The following is a 22,259-nucleotide window of genomic DNA, read 5'->3' on the forward strand; positions in this document are numbered from 1 at the left end:
GAATCCTTGGTGGACGGTGTTGTCTGTCCATAGTTTCTAGTTAGTCCGAAGTTTGCTAGATATCTGAATTGCCCTATCTGTCAATTTATTCTCAAATCCTTCTGCTTTTATAAATGTCAGCGTTATAGCTATTCTAAAGGTACTCTAACGAGCTTGAAATTCGCATTGAGATCCCCCTGTTTATTGAATGCTGTGTTGAACTTAAAATACATAAACTATCTACAGTCCTATCCACCCGAGTAATTAATTGAAGCAGTCTTGTCCGTGGTGGAAAATTCAAAACCAAATACAAGTCATTAAGACAGAAAATTTTATGGTACTCTTTAGCGAAAAAAGTGGTAACTGGTGATCAATCCTGATGATAAATCGTGCGCGAAAATTATTACTTTATTTGCTATTGTGTGTCCAGGATAATACTTTCCGTCAAATGTCTATGTTTAAGGCGGGCGTTCTTTCTTTGGAGATTGTATTGAAGATTTAAGTTAAAGTAAGTTCTTGCAAGGAACTTTGAATTTAATTATTTTTAAAGGAAATATATTTTACAAATTCAGTACTTTATTTTCATTGAAATTATTGAATTATTTCCTTAAATCTATTGGTATAATTCAATTATCTGCTATCACAATCATTGTTAAGATTAAAAGAAAATAAGAAATTGAACTTATACATTTAAAAAGAAAGAATTAATTTGGAATTAAAAATACCGATTCTATTATACTATATGAAAATATTTAGAGATAAGTACGATTTTATTTCATTTCTGGAATTTATTGAGTATATGCAATTGTAGAAAAATAATTTTGTTAAATATTTACTGCCAAATATTATCTAACATTATAATGTTATGAAGAAGATTACAGATTGCAGGAATTATATATTCAAGAATATTACTGGAATATCAGATATTTTCAAGATTCCGAATATTCAAATAATTTTGAATATAATGTTGTGAATTTGTTTTCAAAAAATAAAAGCCATAATACCAAATATCGCCAATTTGGCACTAAACGTGCCAATGTAAGAAACTTGAATGAACTTCTACCTTCGCGAAATGAACTCCTCCTACAATAACTTGTTTCTTTAGCGACCGCCGTAAACATAGACATCTGGTGGGAAGTGACACACTGGTGGACACACAGTATAAATCTTTGCTCGCAAACAGATGAAAGCATAACTTGTGGTTCTCTGTACCCCTTGAATTAAACTAAAACTACAAGTTATTCTTTTTTTTTTGGGGGGGGGGAAGGAATTACATAAACAACCTCTGCTTCGGCAAAGTTCAAACACATATTTTTCTATTACGTCCGTATCACAGTTGCAGTCTATTTTAATTGTGCAGTCAGTAGAAATAGTTTCAAGCGAACTTCCATCGAAATCAAATGAAAATTTTACGAAAACGACATTTAAAAATCTGGAATTAATCAAAAAAGCCGAGAATGGACTTTGAAACAATATAACTGACAAACAAGTGGAAAAAAAAAAAAAAGATTCTAAATTTTGTAATAGGCCATAGTTAAACAAAAACGCGAAATATCAGAATTAAATATCCTCATTCATAGGTAAATCAATGAATAATATATCTTTTGCTGCAACTACTAAAATACTTCTCAGTCTACATATCTTTCTACACAAACTGCAAAACTTATCAGGTAAACACTAAACGTATCATTTATTTTTCAGACATGGAATAAGTGGAATCTTAGAGTTCTTTCACCAACAGTGAAGATTCTGAAGATGTTATAGTATATGACATTCGAACACTTTTTAGTAGTTTTTGAATCTGATATATCCTTTATTCCATTTCTCACATTGCCTTAAAAATATTTTTTAGTGAATAAAATACAAAAGGGGATTTTTAAAAAACTCAGCCGAGTATTACAGGTGAATACACTGTTTTAAATAAAGCTATATATCCTTCAAAATCTCGCAAAAGGGAAGCAGGATCTTGCATTTTTTTTTTTTCATAAGGCGTATTACTTTATATTAAAGAAATTCCTTTCCTTTCCTTTTTTTTTTTTCTCCCTCCATTTCATATATATTTTAAAGTGTACGTCGATAATTCTTTGAATCTTGCGAATATGGTATTTTATGTTCATAAACCTTTGATTTCAAAAACTTCTCATTGTTTTGATCAAAGCATTCGCTTCTCTAAACTTTCGATTCGTTGGACAAATTTACATGTCTATTGTATTGTTTTAATCCTTTAAAATATCGATATGAACTCGTAGATATGGTGCAATTTGTCTTTATCTATTTCGCAAGTGTATCCTGAACTTGTTCTTGTGCCTAAAAGAGGTTATGTCATATCATTGAGTCATTTTATATGCAATGTAGAGCTAATATTTCCTTTTATGTTTTACTCTTTCGTATTTTATAAAAGTGATGCTATCAAATTTCAGTTGTCTGCTGTACTTGTTCCCCCGAGTGTTCAGTCATGTATTGAAGTGCGAGCTAGTTCTTCCAAAGAAATTTTAGATCCAAGCGAAGATGTGGAAGAATCAAATAAGGTGAATATTAAGCAGTGGAACTAACGATCCCCTAAAATGTTTTATAAAATTTTTCCTGCTTTTGAGTGTTTTCAGTATGTTTTTATATTTTATATATAATATTAAAATTTTAATTTATTTTTTAGCCTCCTTTTTAATAAAATATATTTGCATCTAAAATTTCAGATATCAGTTGCTCACCAAAGTCTCCTTCCAATTGTAGAAACACAGCCCAGTACCTCGAAAGCTGTTTTAGAACTTATTAACGCAATTGAAATAGCAAAAGAAGCAGAGAAGGTAAGGCATTTTACTTGGTGTTTGGTCATATCTCTGAATCATTATAGCTGTAAATTTCAAACGGAATTTTATTTTTTCATAGCTTAATATATATTTTCTTGTACTTTGATATCCGTGTTTGACGAAGGGTCATTCCTGTTATGTGAATATTAAAGATATATTTAACTATTATATAAGATAACTATATATAAGATTCCGACGAAGTTTCGCCCTCTCAAAATATCTGACACATTCTGTCTTTCCTTTTTGATCTCAAATAAGAATCGTTATAATATTTTCCCAGCAAAAATTTGCTACCACCGTGCTATTTTTATATTTATTGGGCTTAAGGTCTAAGTTTCATATTGAATAATTTACTGACAGTAATGGATGGAGCATGGGAGCGTTGTGTTGTATTCCAGCTTAACATCAGAGTTCATTTATAAATTTTTCGGACAACCCCACCCCTCATTACATTGAGAAGCTTCTGCATCTTGTCTATTTTAAGGGTGAAAGTTCTATTGATCTCTGCCATTAAGTATATGTCTTATGCGATTATGTATGGTTTATCTGTGTCTAAGAAAGTGAGTGTTTAAAATTAAAGCTTTGAGAACATTTTTTTCTCTTCGAGTTTCCTCTGCCCCCTCGGGGAAAAAAAACCCCACACTTTCTATGAATTTTCTCGGAAGTAAAGCCGCTGGCAACCAAGCTGCTTTTGAATTGATTGAGAAATGTTATGCCCCCTATTTTTATGTGCAACTTGTGCATCTGTCTGATTAGTTACTTAATTGTCCTCAGAACTAAAGGCGCTGTTAATAAGGTAAGATTTTAAAATGTTAAGACATATGTCTGTAGATAAAGGACAAAAAATAATTTTGTCTCACAGAAGAAAGATTGTAGGAATCTCCTCTTCTACTAACAGTCAGACATTAATAAAACAACGAATTAAAAAGAATTGCGTATGATTGAGGCAATTTCTTATGAAAATTTTTAATCATTGTGTCGGTTAATTTTCAATCGGAGAATATTCTATCTCAAGAAGAAAACCTCATGAATCACAAAAGTGTTATTTTCGTTTGGGTTGTTGCGAAGATATAAACGCAATGTCATGTCATAAGAAATATTTCAAAATTGTCGGAGTTGTATTTGTACAGGAATAGATGAAAATAAAATCTTTTAAAATAGAAAAGTATAACTCAGTAAACATATTTTTAGTTGATAGAGTAGAATTTTTCTATTCTCTCAACTTGAAGGAACCCCTCCCTTATGGTCGCACCTTCCTTAGGTAATTATGCGCTTCCCAATTTTAAGTTGCCGAGAGATATTTACCCCTTTTAAGTTCATTCTTTCTTCTGTTTAAAGCATTTGTTGTCCATGTCTTCACAACAAACTAGAGTGTTTTGTATCAAAAGCTATTGCTGATATGTTTGCTTCTTTTTTTCTTGTGGACAACAAACCCTCCCCCCTATTCCTGGTTGTGTGTGGCAATCCATTAGATGGTTGTTGCGTTGTGTCTCACGTTTTAATCAACCAGTAGCTAGCATCAGATTGGTATGCTTGCTAGGGATCTACCGAAGAGGCCACTTCCTTGTACTTTAATTTTAACGTGGCTACTAATACCCGTGATTGACTCTTTGCTCGTAGGTTCCAGCTAGCATTAAAGAGAATGCCGAGGCAGGGAGTGCCCACAGTCGGTGGCTTTCTTCCCTTTGTTGGCGGTGCAGTCGATCCTGAATTTCTGACACTATTGTTTGGGATTTCTCGAATATAATTTATGCTATCTCTTGAATCTCTACGGACTTTGTGCAAAGATATTGATTTTTCTTGTTTTTTCTCCTGGTTTTCTTGTTTTCTTCATCGGATAAATCTTTATTTGGTGGAAGACGATAAAGTGTATGTATTTTATCGCTGTTTAATTAAAAAAAAGTTTGCTTTGTATATAGCTGGTGATATAAAAAATGTCTAAAAAACTACTCTCAGGCAGTTTATTAATTGAAACAAATTCTGAAAATCACTTGAAAATCATTTTTTGGTGCGAAAAGCCTTCTCGGTATAAAAGTCACAGTTATTCCACATAAAATACTGTACATCTCTCGTGATTTCATCACGGAAAAATATTTGTTAAGTACCTGAAAAGATGAATCCCTAAAGAATTCTTTCAACCAGAAACTTTTGGCGAAGTTTATGAAAGCTAGATGCTTAAATTGTCCAATCCATCATTTATTTTCCAATCCAATCATTTTATTCTCATTCCAACTCGCTTTTATAAATGTCAGCGTTACGGCCATTTTAATTGCAGTTGTCGTGGGAAACAAATAAGCTCGGGAAGCGCATGTTTGGACACCTTGTTTACTGAAAGTAGTGATGAATCTAAATACATGAACTTTTCTCTATCCTATCTATCTAAATAATTAATTCTAAGTCTTCTCTAGGACAGAAGTTTGAAAAGCAAATGCAGGTAATTAAAACAGAGAAAATTTTATTGCACACCTAAATAAAAATATTGGTTACCGATGTTCAGTCCTTATAATAATTTTGATGTGAAAATTATTACTCTGTTTGCTATAAATTTTTATTCCCAAACAGATTAAAGCAAAGCACAAATGATCTATCGCCTTCGGGTTAAATTCAGACCACAAGTCATTCCTTAAACAGCCGATTATCAGAAATTATAACAGCCGATAATCAGTGCTTCGGTTACTTCAAACACATACTTACTTCAGTACTGCATCTTTTTCACAGCTGCGATCTGCTTTAGTTGTGCATCTTTAGAAATTGCTCCATCAATGTTCCATCGAAACATAATGAGAATCTTTCGGAAAGGAAACTAACAATCATGAACTAGTTCAAAAAGCCATAATTGATTTTGTAGCAGAGTAACTGACAAATAACTAAAAAGCACATTCTGCATTTTGTAACCTCCCGCAGTTAGCTTAATAATAATAATAATAATAAAACAAATAAAAAAAACGTTCGGGTCAAATATCCTCATTGAAGGATAATTCATTGAATTCATTGAATAATATATTTTCTCTGAGTGTGTGTGTGGGGGGGGTGACAAAACCGCGAAATCAGGGATTTCAAGTATAAGTCAGGAATTTTGTCAATCTGGAAAAATCAGGGAAATTTGTAAAAATATATAAAGGTCTGGGAAAATTGTGTGCGAGAGCATTTCTCGTCAAGTGTTCGCACGATCGACAATTTCGAGTTAATATTTTTCTACGTCCGAAGCCTAATGGTGACGAAATGATTATACCAACAGCAGCCCACGATTGTTTTCTTTCAAAGGTATGGAATTTTATTATGAGAAGCAGAGCGATAAGCTGATGAATGTTGCTAACAGTATCCCTACTGAAACTTTTGGAAAGACCGGTTTCCGCTTTTCAAAAAAAAAAAAAAAAAAGTGCGGATTTTTTTTTTTTTTTTTGTCAATTTGCTTTCAACTCGCAATGGTATCATATCCTTATTAAAAATGATAATTATAATTTTTCGTGGCAATAATATTGTTGAGAATGGATTTTCAATCAATAAAGAGTGTTTATGGGAGAATATGATGGAACAAAAAGACATTTCAAAGAGAATTCTTTATGACAGCATTCAAACAAACAGTGGAATAAGTAATTTTAAGTGTGATAAATTCATAAACCAAATATGAAGAGTATATATATATATATATATATATAAAAAGAAATTATGCGGAAATTTGGAGCGAAAGAAATGGAACAGCGTTACAGCTCAAAGAATTTAAAGGGAGAAAAAAAAAAAAAAATTAAATTCTTGAGGCAGCTCAAAAAGAGAGTTTTAGAAATGAAGAAATTGCAAGTCTTAAAATTTTGCTAAAAAAAGGTTTTAAAGCTTTTTAATTTACTTAATGTAAGACTGGTTGGTTTAAGCTCATTATTTTTTATTGCTCTAACAATTGATCTTTCAATTTTTAGTTTATTAATTGATTATTATTTGTAATTTTTTTGCATTTTAATTGTAATAGGTAAGCATTTGTTATTTGAGTTGCTATCTTTAAATCAATATTTTGTATCTCGTACTATTAGTATTAGTAGTAACCATGAAACTAAAATAATTTTATTCATTTAAAAAGTATGTTATATTTTTACTTTTATTTATACTTTTATTCCGTTTTTAGTTAGAGGTTAGTTAGAGGTTTTATTGAGTTTTTAGTTTCAGTTAGAGTAAGTGATTTCTTATAATTTGTTAAAGAAAAAATATTGAAAGTAATATTTGAAAGCTTCATTTGTTTACATCTTTATTTAAATATATAGTATTAAGTACGTATAATCATACTATTTTTATATTTAAGCTACAATATGCAATTCTGGTACTTATGCAAAAGACACTAATTAGTTATTAAACTTTTTTGAAATTTTGTGCAGACATCACAATAACCTTTACTGTTAAAATAATTTAATTTCTGTTGCAAAGAGTTATTTTATTGTTTCTTAGAGTTCTTCTACAGTTTTAGAAATTAAGTATTTTATTAAAATTTCTAGTACTTTTTCCATACAAGAAATGTAAATGCCGTTTTAATAATTTTTTATAATTATCATTCCATTTTTTAAAAATTAAATTTTATGGAAATATATTTTTTTTCATATTAAATAACTTATAAAACTATTTTTAATAATGTGTATTGTACATGTGTAGCAATTCTGAATAATGAGAAAGCCGGGAAATTAATTAGCTGCCATAAGTAAATGAAATGCTGCAAGTTTAGTCAGAGAAATTTTTTTCATGTTTCTGTAGCTACGCTGTTTCTGCTATACTTCTCTGTCCAGAAATCTGTCCGCACAAAATGCAAAACTCGACATTCATTTTTCAGACACGGAACTAATGTAATATGAGTGTTATTTCTTCAACAATGATGATTCTGAAGATGTAATAGAATATGATATTAGATAAATGATTTATAGTTTTAAATCTAATGTATCCTCTAAAAACATTTCTGACAATATCTTAAAAAAAGTCTTTCAGAGAATAGGCACAAAAGCAACTTTTTAAATATTGAACCAAGTATTTCAGATGAATACACTGTTTTAAGTAAAGTTATATATCCCTCAAAATCCTTCAAAAGGGAAGCAGGATCTTTCATTTTTATCTTTTATTGTCAGAAGGCGCATTATTTTACTTTATCAAACAATATATTTTTAAAGTTAATGCCGATAATTTATTAGCAATCTTGCGAATATGGTAATTTATGCTCATAAACTTTTGATTTCAAAAATTTCAAATTGTTTTGATCAAAGCATTTGCTTCTTTAAACTTTCGATCCGTTGAACAAATTTACATGTCTGTTGTATTGGTTTCAGTCCTTTAAAAATTCGATAAGAACTCTTAGATATGATGCAATTTGTCTTTATCTATTATTTGGCAACTGTATTATGTATTGGTTCTTTTGCCTAAAAGAGATCATGTCATATCATTGAGACATTTTTTATGCAGTTTAAAGTTAATATTTCCTTATATGTTTAACTCTTTCTGATAATATTTTGTGTATGGTATGTAATAAAAGTGATATGTTATCAAAATTTCAGTTGTCTCTTGCTCGTACAGTTGATCGCAAAAGTCTTTTTGCAAATGAAGAATCACAACTACGTACCTCTAAAAAAGTTTTAGATCATAATACAAATGAAGGATCGGACGAAACGAAGAAGGTAAAATAATTTCCTTGGTTTTTTTGGTAAAATCATTGAATTATTATGGCTGTTAATTTTAAGGGAAATTATTAGCAATATTTTTTTCATATCTTAATATTTTGCATATACTTTGAAACATAATTAATACACTGTATTGTTTGATTAGGATTCATTTCTGTTATTTCCATTTTAAAAGTCTTTCTGAAGTATTACAATTCTGACACTGCATCGACTTCTCGAAACTTTGACCACATTAATTTTTTCTTCCTGAACTCAAATAAAAATATTGCATTCTTTTTCCTCCATCAGAGTTAAACTAACAAAGTGTTTGTGCTTGCATTATAAATTTGAAGTTTTATCAGCTTTATATAGAATACTTAATAGCAGCTAATGGTTGGAGTAGGGGAGCGCGGTATAGAATATGGTCATTGCTTTTTTATATATTTTTCGGATCCCTTTGAAATAGAAAAATTATTGTATGTGTGAAAATATTTTTTCTTTCATTAGCAAAATCTCGTATGATTTATTGTGTCTCTTTGGCGGCAAGAAATGAAAGAATCTTTGAACGTATTTCTTGCTCTCAGTCCCCCCCCCCATCTGTACTCAGGCACTCAAATAATTCCCCTCTTTTAAGTGGAATTTTAGCGGTTATAGTGTCCATCTTCCACAGAAAGCAAGCATTGTATCGGATGCTTATTTGCGATTGTGCGTCTGTATAATTAGTTAGTATAATTCTTTTAAAACTAAACGTGCCTGTAATGACAAGAAATTAAAATATGAAAGGAATTTATGTTACTACTAGACTCGCAAAAATTGCAAAACAATTTTGTCTCAAAGAAAAACGGGCGAAAAAAATTTTTTTTTTTTTTTTGTATTATTTCCCCATTTAAAAAGTGATTTGTCAGTAAATGTTAATTTCCCATTGTTGAGACAATTTTTTACGACAGTTTTTACTCATTGTAGAGCGTTAATTTTTTTTTTATCTGAGATTTATTTTATCTAAAAAAAGAAAAATTCACTAATTATTAAAGTGAGATTTTCATTTGGAAAGTTGCAAAGATTGAAAATGCAACATCGATGTTCATGTCATGTATAAAATAGTGGAACAAAATTGCATCTGTGCATAAATAGGTGATCGTGCCATTCAAAATAGTGAAGTATAAACAACATATTTTATGTAGTTGAGAAAGGTCACATCAATTTTCATGTCATGTATAAAATAGTGGAACAAAATTGTATCTGTGCATAAATAGGTGATCGTGCCATTCAAAATACTGAAGTATAAACAACATATTTTATGTAGTTGAGAAAGGTCTTTTCTATCCTTTCACGTTTTAAGGTAGCCTTGTAACATCATGAGGCCTTTTATGCTGTATATTTCTAAAATTAATTATGTGTTCTATTCTTTCTGACTTTATTTTATTCTGTGATGGTTTTCTTATAAAACTGATACGTTAAAAATTTCAGACTTCTCGTACTTTTATTGTTCGTCCAAGTCTTCTGTCATACTTTTTAGAGCTTGATGATTCTTCAAAAGAAAATTTAGATCCAAGCAGGGATTTAAAAGCCAAAGAATCAAGTGAGGTAATTATTAAACAATGATACTAGTGCTTTCTAATATTTGTCTATTAAATTTATTGTACCTTTGACTGTTTTCAATAGCTTTCTATATTTTAGCATTGTTTTTTAAAAATATATTTACTTTTAAAAATTACAGATTTCTGATACACTTGATCGGGAAAGTCATTTTAATGTAGACGCACAGCCAAATATCTCTCAAAGTGTTTCATATCTTAGCACAAATGAAAGATCTGAAGAAACTAATAAGGTAATATGTTTTTTTCGGATTTTTGTTGAAGTCAGAGTATTATTATGACTATTAATTTTAAAAGAAATTTTTAGCAATAATATTTCATAGCTTTGTTTTTATTTTTTGCTGGTACTTTGAGACATTACAAGTACACTGTGTCGTTTTTTTAATGAGTCATTCCTATTCTTCAATAATTAACTGTTAGTTAACGGGTCTATAGGGGAACGTTAAGCTGTAGACAATTGTAGCGGATTGAGATGAGCGAGGATAGAACCTGGGACCTTGTGGTTCGCAGTCCAGTAATATGACCACAATACAAAAGCAATTGCTCGGGTAGCGTAGTTGTTAACTAGCTTATAAGCTTTCTCCACAGACTCTCCCTCCAGAGAGTCGGAGGTGAGACGAACGATATGGCTGTTGAGTGGTGATGTATTTATTAGCTGTTGATTCTAATGCGCCTGTACCCATTTGAGTAGCGCGAGCGTGTGTGGGTAAGTGGTTGCTGATGCTGCGTTAAGTGAGTCTGACGCCACAGCAGCTGTAGGTAGATGACGCCACAACAGCTGTACGAAGGTTGAAGGTTCATTGTCCGAGGTCATCAATGTAGCGGTTTGGGATGAGCGAGGATAGAACCTGGGACCTTGTGGTTCGCAGTCCAGTAACATGACCACAATACAAAAGTAATTGCGCGGGTAGTGTTGTTGTTAATTGGCTTATAAGCTTTCACCACACCATATTTGGTGTTCTCTTATATATTTTTCATGCCATCCATGAAAATGAGAAGGTACTGTATTTTGCTTATGGGCAGTATGAAAGGCCTATTGATTTATGTAATCAAAAATGTCTTGTATGATTTATTTCCCTCTTTTAATGCTAGACAATTAAAATTAAAGACCTTGAGCACCTTTCATGCTGCCAACAGAGAATTTTTTGTGAAATAGCTTCCGGATTTAGTTATTTTCTACTGCCTCAGAAATAAAGCATTTCACCCCGGGGCTGTAAGGGATACATCAATTATGTACGATTGATACAGAGTAAAAACAAATTTATCTCGGAGAAAAATAGAGCGTTAATTTTCACTCCGAAATTCACTCGATTTGAAACAAAAGTATACAAGAATAGAAAAATGTGTTCTTTTCATTTGGAAGGTAGTAAATATTTAAAGCTCAGCATAAAATTCTTGTGTTATAGTATAAATGAGGTATCAAAATTGTCTTATTTATATATGTCTGAAAAGATGCAGAATATGCATTTGAAATGAAAAGTATATACAGATTAACACATTTTGTTAATGATGAATGACTTTTCTATCATCTGATACAATATTTCTTTTTATGTTTTCTCCTTTCTGGTAATATTTTATTTTTCGAAGGATATGTTATCAAAATGATAACATTATATAAATTTCAAATTTTTTCTACAATTGTTCGCCTGAGTTTTCTTTCATGTATTGAAGCACAAGTTAGTTCTTCCAAAAAAGTTTTATATCCAAGCGAAGACTTAAAAGCGAACGAATCAAATGAGGTAAGTATAAAGCAATGAAAATAGGGATTCACCTAGTTTTTTATTACATTTTTTTATGCTTGTATGTGTTTTGAATATATTGTAATATTTTATTTCTAGCTTATTTTTTTAAAAAATATTTGTGGTTATATCTTTCAGATTTCTTCAACATTTCCTCTTATACGTTTCCCATCAAATTTGGAAGGGCACCCGAGATCCTTCAAAGAAATTGCAGATCTCAGCACAAATGTAAGTTCTAAAGAATCAAATAAGGTAATATAGTTTTCCTCGGTTTTGGGTCAAATTACTAAATTCTTTTAACTGCTAATCTCAAGACAAATTATTAGCTATATGTTTTAAGAGTTTGGTGTGAGGTCTTAGAACATTTCAGAGTAAAAAAGAGGGAAATTATTGCACCGTGCAATAGCGATAATTTACACAGGAAGTGGATACGATGACTTCATTTTACAAAACCTGGTGTGTAGAGGGGGAGATCAAACTCTGCTCGGCGTATATCGTAGTACTAACAAATTGTAAATTTTCTGCATTGCAGCCATGTTCACAAAAAAATTTTCTTGTCTTTTTTTAAAGAGAAGATTATGAATCAGTGAAAAGAGGCAAGTGCAAGGAAGGGGGAAATAAGCACTAGCGAAAGCATTAAGGGTAAAAGAAAAGGATCAATATTTAATTTCAAAAGCAGTGATATTCAAGAAGTTTCTTAGATATTAAAAAGATAAAAATAGAGCTTGTTGTTAATTCAACAATATCTTTTAAGTGAAGGCATAAAAAGAATTTCTACCAGTCTCTTGTTTAACAGTTGAGAGAGATAAATTTAGAGTAGAATCAATTACATGATTTACTATGTTCGTAGGGCAATTTTTCTTTTTCCTTAGAATCATCTTTGGCGGTATCGAGGTGATTCTGTTTTACTTCAAAGGTGTCATCGTCGTTCAATTCGGATATTTCGGTTTATAATAATGTTAAGTCGTTTAAATTAGTGAAAATGGTATCACAATATATTTTTCAAGCAGTGAAAAATTTTTAATACTGTAACTTACAAATGGTAATTAAATATTTAAGGAAAAATACTTTAATTTTTAGTTAATTGAAATTTAATGAAAATCTATTCAATTTTTAATGCAAACGGAGAGAGATTGCTTTCTGTTCTAAAGCGTATGACGGACTATTTGAGGATTAATATGTGTCAAATGAACTGCCGCTCTTATTTTTGAAAATGACGAAGTAGTCCAGTCGGCCATATAAATAGTATCAAAATATGGTGGAAAAAATTGCATAATAGCAATTTTATGTCTTAATTAGGTCAGAAATAATTTTTTTACAAAAAAAGGGGAAAAATTTGGATTTATATGTAAACATGTTTTTGAAGCAGTTTCGTGGCCGAAGAGAGGACCCGACCCTTTTGTAATTTTAAAACTTCGCTTTATTCTATACCGTGAAGCATAATTTATGTACAAGCAAGACGCGACGAGGCACGTCAATCCACAGCGCAACACAAGAGCGAAAAGTGGAGTGGAAAGTGCGAGAGAGAGACAAATATTTATAGGGATTTCTTTACTCGTGTCGATTTAGGTAAGGGAATTATAGGTATCTTTCTCAAAAATTTGCTTAGTTTGACAGATTTTTAACTTTTCATTCGGGATACGGGAATTTGCCGATTTCAGCAGTTTTACAGAACTGTGTAGCATACACTGAAGAGCCAGAAGAGCTGGTATAGCAGGTCGTGTGCAAATAATTGAGGTGTTCAACCAATCAGCGAAACGCGATGCAGTCGACAGTTAGTATGTAAGACCATAGGTGTCTGAGATCTCTATTACATCGATTCTTGCTGTTACATTGGCAGGTTATCAAGATTTAAGTGATTTTCAATGGGGACTAATCGTCGGCCCTCGAGACATGGGGCACAGCACTTCCGAAGTAGAGATGAAATTTGGATTTTCGCGCACGGCCATTTCAAGGGTATACCACAAACATCAAGTTTTCGGTAAACCTTCAAATCTCCGGCAGCGGTGCGGCCGGAAAAAGACCTTGATAAAACGGGATCATCGACGACTGAAAAAAATCGTAACACGAGATAGACATTCAACACTTCCTAAAATTCCTGTGGATTTGAATGCATGCCCATCAACAAGCGTCATCGTAATCACTGTGGAACGTACCCTAATTGATATGGGCTTTCACAGCCGCAGACCATCTTGTGTACCCTTGTTGACTTAACGGCACAAAGCTCTGCGCCTTACCTGGGCTCGCCAACACCGTCATCGGACTCTTAATGATTTGAAAAACATAGTTTGGTCTGACGAGCTACGTTTCCGATTGTATCGGGTGGATGGCTGTGTACGGGTGTAGAGAAAACCCCATGAATCCCTGCATCCTTCATGCCTACAAAGAACTGTTCAAGCTGGTGGAGGCTCTGTGATGGTATGGGCGAGTGCAGTTGGCATGAAATGGGACCGTTGATACGTCTAGACTATGACAGGTCAGCGGCACGTTAACATCCATTCATGTCCTGTGTGCATTCCGACGGATGTTGACAATTCCTACAGGATAATGCGCCAACCTACAGGTCTACAGTAGCTACCGAAAGGCTTGATCTTTGCTTGACCGAAAGATCTCCATTATCTCACATCCCATGGCTTTGTGGACTGCCCTGCAGGAATCATGGTGTGAGCTATCTGTAGAATATCTTCACAAATTAGTTGAATCCATGCCACGCCGTGTTGCGGCACTTCTGCTTGTTCGTGAGAGCTCTACGCGATATTAGATTGGTGTACCAGTTTTTCTGGTATTTCAGTGTATATATATATAACCATAATTTTTGAAGCAGAATCGTGGCCGAAGACAGGGAAGACACATTGAATTTTTCGTTTCATTTCCATCCCGGGAGGCATGATATATATACAAGCAGTAACAACGAGCACACCAACATAGAACGACACAAGACGAAATGATAAAAGGCTAATGAAAACTTTATCCCCATGAATATATACTGTGAGATTTTGGTAGGGACCTCCTACACGTGTAGAATTTAGGTAAGGAAATTATAGGGATCTTTTAAAAGAGTCTATTTATGTCAGCAATTTTTTATCCTTTCACTCGGAGCGTGAGAGCCGCTGACGAAAGAATTTTACAGAGCTTTCTATTGCATTAATTAAACAGAAAAAGTGGAATGGGATCAGGAAAGAAGAGAACATTCCAGAATGAAGTTCACATGGGCTGAATTGAGCTAAAAATTAGGAAACTAGCCAAGTTTAAATTAGATTTTAAATTATCATTACACACACGCGTGCGCACGCACACACACACACACACACACACACACACACACACACATATATATATATATATATATATATATATATATATAATTTGACCGAACATTTTGAAATTCCACTTAACCCTTTGGGTACATTTGACGTATTAGAACGTTCTGTATTTGTTTGAATTTATGGTTTCTATTTTTTTTTCTTTTTTTTTCTTTATACTTTTAACTAGCTTAAGTTTTCTCAATATCATGTAGTAGAATATATTCCGAATGATAAGAAATAGATGAATTCTTATGTAAAAGCTACTGCCTTCACATGTTCAAAAAATTAAATGCCCTTCAAATACAAAAGTCGTTTCAAATAAATGTGTTGTCAAAGGGTTAAATACGTGTCATGTCGGAGGGAAAATTTTCGTATCAATATCTCTAATATTTTTTGAGAAATTCTCCTGTGTCGTAAAAAATAGGATCGTCGTCGAAATGTGTTTATATTTTTCCATCAGTCAGAATTCACGGATAAAAAAAAAATTTTAAGTGGTGTTCTATGAATTTAGATGGCTTTATAATAGGAGATTTTCAGAAAAAGTAGTGAAAATTATATTTGAAGTAAAGAGTTTTTCTCAATTGTTAAGTCTGACCGCATTTTTTGTTGACCATTACGCTCAGGAGTAAAATCACTATTATAATATCATTCGAAATCATTCTTAGAACAGGATTAAAAAGAAGAAGAAGAAGAAGAAAAAAAAAAAAAGGATATTTTCTTTCGGTTCACTAATTCTGACCGAATTAAAAGCACTTGTAGGCATTTCTCAACCACTCTGTTATTTTCGACGAAAATGAAATTTAGAAAAAATAATTCAGATACCGTTTAATTTTTTTTTTTTTTTTTTTTTTTTTTTTTTTTTTGCAACACGTTTTTAGAGGAATTTCAAAAATTCCAATAATTTTTTTTTTAAAATTATGCCATTTTCCAGATTTGCACTTTTTAAAAAGTTATTTCTTACCTAATAAAGCTATCATATCTTTTAAGCCATCATTTTAAGGGTCTTTTAAACGTTTATAATTTTCCTATTTAAACCTTTCTACTAAATGTATTAACTTGTAATTTTGTTATGAAAAACCAGCATTTCAACTCTCTCACTTCCTCCCTATTATCCGGAAGCAAACTTAAGAGGCCAGCTTTGAATAGCTAACTCAGTAACAAAAAGCAATAAAATTGCTGTTGTGTATTTTTTCCCCTCCTTATCAAAGGGACTGGAATATGATATAGGAATTAGATTATGAAAAATTACAATGAAGTTCTATTTATTAAAAACAGGAGCAGTATTTTCATATCTTTCAGTATCTTTTTCTGTATTTGCAAAAATTTTACTTTCGTTTTTTTTTTTCTTCTTTTTTTCCCATTTTTATTATAACCATTTCAAAAGTACCATTGTAATGCTGCTTGATATGTGCTAAAATGAATAATCACGTGTTCATTAAGTTAAAAATGTATTGTAATGTGTAACTAAATAAGTTTATTAAAAGAAGGACCATATAATGTGCACTGTCTAAGGCCTAAAACTGTCTAAGGCCTAAAACTGTCTAAATCCCTTTCTGATTCAAAAAATAATGGGTATGATTCTATTAAAAAAATGACTTTTCAATTTACTCAAATTCCTTCAAATAACAAGCAAACAGCTTTTAACCACATGACACTATTCGGTCTTTGTTGTGCATTTCGAATTTAAAATATGTAGTTTACAGCAATTCGGCGATTTTTCTAATGCATTGCAATGATCAAAAGGCCATGAAACTTTTAAGAAGCCTTGGACTGGGGTTTTTTTACTTTCTCGGATGCGAAAAGAAAGCACTGTAATTGTCAGAATTGCCACGTTTTAGACCATTTTGCGCTCGAATAGTTCATGTCTGTGAATACGGTAACTCGAATACACAACGACCTCAACGACCTGGAAGGTATGAAATTTGGCATGTGGTCTTTGAACCAAAATTGTAGGTTTCTATTTTGAACAAAATCATGCACAGGAAATCTGTCAACCTGTCCACCCAAGCGAAAACTAAAAGGCTTCAAGCTTATATACATTTGAAATTTGCTATACGATTTTATCACCAGACTTTTATTTTCAGTGAAATTTTTGCAATTTCACTAGAGTATATGTTACACAAGAGAAAAAGCTGGGAAACTTTGAGGTCGATATACGCATTATTTTTAGGAAAATACAATTTATGGGGACAAAAGAGCTTGTTGAAAAATGCTTACAAACTCTTTTCTATTTAATTCCACAAAATAAAAAAAAAAAAAAAAAATAAAAATAAAAAAAAAAAGCATTTTTTTTTTGTTTGTTTGTTACAGTTTTAAATGGGGGTTTTCCCCTGTATGATTGCTGTTCTGAATAAAATTGCATTTTTCGCTATCCCAAGCTACATGCCATTTCGCTTGCCAACACAGATTTTATTGTTTATCTAGAAACAGCTGTCATCAACTGTAACTGCCCTCCCCGCTCCTCCTTCCCGAATTGTACATATAAAAAACTTTTGAAATCGTAGATCACTTTTACAATAGGACTTTTCCAGTTCAGATTAAAAATTGCATATGGAAGGCAAATTATTTATTCCCTCGAAAAATAAATAAATTTTGCTAAATATTGACTCTTGCTTAACATTTTACAGCAAATTTTTTTAGAATTAAAACACACATACATATATATGAAATGCAGTAGTGAAATGCTTTACAGCATAGTTTTCAATGATGCAAACCATTTTTTTGTTTAAAAAAAAAAAAAAAAAGAGACGTAATATACGTACTTTGCTAATAATGAAGTATATTTTCGTAGAAACAAAAGGAAAGAAACGTTATAGTTGAAGTGAATAACAATATAAGAAGTGCCTTCAAATTAAATAACGAATATTCAAAATTGAGCTTAAAATTAATAGCGCAAATAAATTTAATTCACGTTACATTTTTGTTATCGATGGACTTTGCTTGCCAGCCGGGCCTCAAAATAGGTTAGTGCCTGTGACCTCTCATTGTCGAAATCCGCCGCTAATGCTGTACTATTTGGTGAGAATTTATTCTTTTATTTCAACTTTAAAGTAACCTTTTCAGGCTAGATGGGTTACAACCTCGTATTCTTAAAATTTACACGTTCAATTTTTTTTCTCTTTGAACTGAAATGAAAACTGTTGTATTTTATTCTGCGGAGTTGATCTAGCAAAAGGCCGTGTTCTTACGTTAAGTAACTTGAGGTCTTCTCAATTTTACATTAATTTTACAGCCAGTTTACAAAACGTAGAGTTCCGTATATTTTGAGAAAACCCCATACAAATCAGAGAATACCGTATCTAATGCTGGTGTGAAGATTCGTTTGATATCTTGCATCAACTCTTCTTGTATGATTTATCTGTTTTTCTGATAGTGAGTAGTTAAAACTTAAAGCTTTGATCACTTTTCATGTCTCTGGGCCTCGCCAGGGGAAAGGGGAATAAAAAAAGGTTTCTCTCTCTCTTTTTCAGTAAAATCCTTAAAAACTGTAGTGTTTTTCACCTGCCACGGAAAGCAAGCATTGCATCAGATGTTTATTTGTGATTTATCCTGCATTCTAATTATTTAATAAAATGTCCTCAAAACTAAAAGCGTTGATATTACCAAATCGAATTAAAATATGAAAGGAAATGGCAATAATACCAGACTGACCATGATTGAAAAACAAATTTATCTCAGAGAAACATAATCGCAGGTTCCTGCTCTTTTATTACTTCAGCGTTAAAAAAAATGACTAGTAGAAAAGGATGATTTCTTATGGTTGAAGGAATCTTTTCATTAATGGAGAATGTGTTGAATTCCTGTTGTAAATTCATTGTAACTGTAAAGAAAAGTATGAGAAAGTACCTAAGCGATATTTCGATTTGGAGGGTAATGAAAATTTCAAGTGCAGCATAGATTAGCTTGTCGTGCCATAAATGATGAATCGAAACTGTTTTAGTTGCATAAATGTATCGATGATTTAGGAATTTGCCATTCAAAATAGAAAAGTATAAACGACTAAAACATTTTATTGCCCCAAGAAATGCCTTTTTTTTTCACTTCATGTCTGGTAGAAGATTTTAATGATATTTTATTTTACGAAAAATTTGTTATAAAAATTTCAGATCTTCTCCTCCAGTCATCTGACGTTTATGGAAGAGCGACTTGATTCTTGCACAGAAAGTGTACATCCAAACAGAGATTCAAATGCGGAAGAGTCAAATGAGGCAAGTTAAGGCTTGTGAATAAAAGTAGTGACCCATAATAATTTTTATTAAAGTTTTTATGCATATATTGGAATTCAATATTTTAAAATACTATATTTCATAGCATTATTTTTTAAATATATGTGCTATTAAAAATTTCAGACTTTCCCTACATCATCTGGTGAAGGTTTGTCAAATGTAGAAGCACAACCGAATTTCTCTAAAGAAGCAAATAAGGTAATTTTTCTTGAGGATTTTGCGAAATCACCGAATCACTATAGCTGTAAATTTAAAAAAGTGAGCTATATTTTTCATTGCTGGATTTTTATTTTTTCGTGTTCTGTTGAACTGCATTACTAAATTCTGCCGTTTGACGTTGTATTCCTGTTTGAATTTATTCCTTTTTTTTTTTTTTTTTCTTTTTTTTTAAGTATTAGATAAGTTTCCGGATATGTTTACAACACCGCTTTCTTGAAATATCTAAGACATTAATTTTTTTTAATTCAATTTTTTTTGAAAATTAAACTTTTTTTACTACAAAGTTGAATTAGCAAAGAGCCATGTTTAACGATTTGTGATCTTCTCAGTTTTTACATAAAATAGTCTTAGCTAACTAATGGATGAAGTATGGAAACGTTGTGACGCACAACATAATTGGAGTTCTTTTGTATGCTTCTCGAATCCATCATAAAAATAAGAACTAGCATATCTTTCCTATTGTAAGTACGAAAGTCCTGATGATCTGTCATTAACAATGTCTTATTGATTTATCGAATAATTGAAAATAAGGCTTTCAGCACTTTTCTTGCACTCCGAGTTACCCGAAAAAAAGTTTTCCTTCCTTTTTATTGAAATTACTTGCGACTGTAGTGTTTTTTAGATGCCGCAGATGATGAATTAGCTGCATAAATGTGTAGGTAGCTGGTTACCATTCAGACAAGACAGATCTGAGCTAACTAACTTTATTTACAATCGATACTTATATATAAAACATAAATGATTAAAATTAGTGGCAAATATAAAGCACAAAATATAAACTCGATTTTGTTACAAATGGCTTTAAGAACGTTGTTCATCAAAAATAGTGGTAAGAATGTTGTGTAGCCACATCACCCTCCCCCATAAGGAGAGAAATAGATTAGGCTTGGAAAGTCCGTACATTTTACATGTTCGTCCAGAACGAGTAGTAACTTTTGTATCGTTGGAGATCAGGCTTGGGAACAAGTGCTATTGAACCTGGAGTGTCATCAGGAAGGATAAAAGCTGGCTTGATGCGATCCACACTGACACGGACTTCCTTTGTGTCAATGCACAACACGAATAATTTTCCAAGACGCTGCAAATTGCGATAAGGGACTGTGTAAGGGGGTTGTAAGGCCCCTCGAAGAAGGTCATCACGCAGCATAACAAGCGCAAGTTTCTAAACCCTTGAAAACAAACGGTGCATCACGTGTATGGCGAGAAGTTGGAAAAGGACGCGATTTGCCCATGTGAGTCCGGAGTCTGTCAGCAAAGGTGGACGCGTTGAGTGGTTGCATCTGAGTAGAAATAGGAGAAATAAATTCGCTTGGTAGTCGTAAAGTTTCGCCATATACAAGTTCAGAGGATGAAGTTTGAAGATCCTCCTTGTACACGCTATGCATACCGAACAAAACGACGGGTAGTGCTTCGAGCCAAGAGGAATCGAGCTAGCACATCAAAGAGGCCTTGAGTTGCCTATGAACACGTTCGACCATTCCATTTGAACACGGATAATAACTAGTTGTACGGGAACGCTTGAATGCAGTAAAAATACCGAGATTTTTCCCTTGATCGGTAGTGATAATTTCGGGGCAACCAGATCTGGAGATCCAGCTAGTAAAAAAGGTTTGAGCTATCTCTTCTGCATTTATGGATTCCATTAGCCATGCTTCTGCCCATTTGGAGAAACGATCGACGACTCTCTGGCAGTAGGGATAATATTTTGCAGGAGGCAGTGCTCCGATGATGTCTATATGAACGTGACGGAATCGGACTGGGGTTGGAACAAAATTTTGAAGTGGAGAATTTTTGAGCCTTGGCAATGCAAGCAGGAACGAGACCAGGCACGACAGTCGCTTTGAACTCTGGGCCAAACAAAACGCGTGAAAACCAGACGAGAAGTAACACGTGAACCAGAATGGCTGAGCCCATGCAACGAATTAAACTCTTGACGACGCTCAGATGCAGGTACAAAGGGTCTTGGTCGTGACATGGAAGTATCGCATACCAGTGTTACGTCAGAACCAGGAACTTGAATTTTCTCCAAATGTATAGAATTATCGTTCGCCTGCAAGTCCAATAGCTCTTGGTCGCCCTTTTGTACCTCCACAATAGCTTTAAGATTCCCAGGTGGTGGAGCAATGTATGCAACATGAGAAAGAGCATCAGAAACTACATTGTCAGCGCCAATAATATGTTGAATATCGGTAGTAAACTGTCCAATGAATGAGCATTGCTTGAGCTGTACGGAAGGAAGCTTTTCACGACTTTGAAGAAATGCATAGGCGATGGGCTTACGATCATTATAGATCGTGCAATGTTGAGCTTCCAAAATGTGACGAAAATGCTGAACTGCACTGTAGATAGCGAAAAGTTATCTATAATAAGTTGGCCACTGAGACTGACTGTGTGAAAGTTTTTTGGAGAAAAATGCTAGCGGCTTCCAGTTGCCATCAGCAAATTGCATCAATGCTGCACCCACACAATGGTTCGAAGCTTCAGTGAAAAGTCCCGAAGGAGCGTGAGGGGCTGGATGCGATAAAAGTGTTACCCGAGACAACGCATCCTTGCACTTCGTGAACGCTACCTCAAGTTCAGGAGTCCAAGACAAAAGTTGGGAGCTTTGGAGGCCTGAAAGCGCTTCATGAAGAGAGGCCTGATAACTGGCAGCATCTGGTAAAAACTGGCGGTAAAAATTCACCAGACCCTGAAAACGCCGCAAGTCTCGTGCAGTTTTCAGGGCTGGGAAATTTTGAAGATCCACGATACGATCTGGAAGTGGG

General features: G+C 32.9%; 1 protein-coding gene across 10 annotated transcripts in view; it reads left to right on the top strand.

Moving 5' to 3' along the window:
• The window catches only part of LOC129958567 (uncharacterized), a 309,649-nt gene that overhangs the window by 221,575 nt on the left and 65,815 nt on the right, over window positions 1-22,259 (top strand). For all 10 annotated transcript variants that reach the window (XM_056071121.1, XM_056071123.1, XM_056071128.1 and 7 more), the window contains 8 exons: window positions 2,400-2,507; window positions 2,673-2,783; window positions 8,309-8,428; window positions 9,878-9,994; window positions 10,128-10,238; window positions 11,883-11,972; window positions 19,156-19,257; window positions 19,399-19,473. In XM_056071121.1, the coding sequence (XP_055927096.1) occupies window positions 2,400-2,507; window positions 2,673-2,783; window positions 8,309-8,428; window positions 9,878-9,994; window positions 10,128-10,238; window positions 11,883-11,972; window positions 19,156-19,257; window positions 19,399-19,473 (834 nt within the window). The remainder of the gene's footprint in view (window positions 1-2,399; window positions 2,508-2,672; window positions 2,784-8,308; window positions 8,429-9,877; window positions 9,995-10,127; window positions 10,239-11,882; window positions 11,973-19,155; window positions 19,258-19,398; window positions 19,474-22,259) is intronic.

Source organism: Argiope bruennichi, chromosome X1 (assembly GCF_947563725.1).
Source record: "Argiope bruennichi chromosome X1, qqArgBrue1.1, whole genome shotgun sequence".
Lineage (NCBI taxonomy): Eukaryota > Metazoa > Arthropoda > Arachnida > Araneae > Araneidae > Argiope > Argiope bruennichi.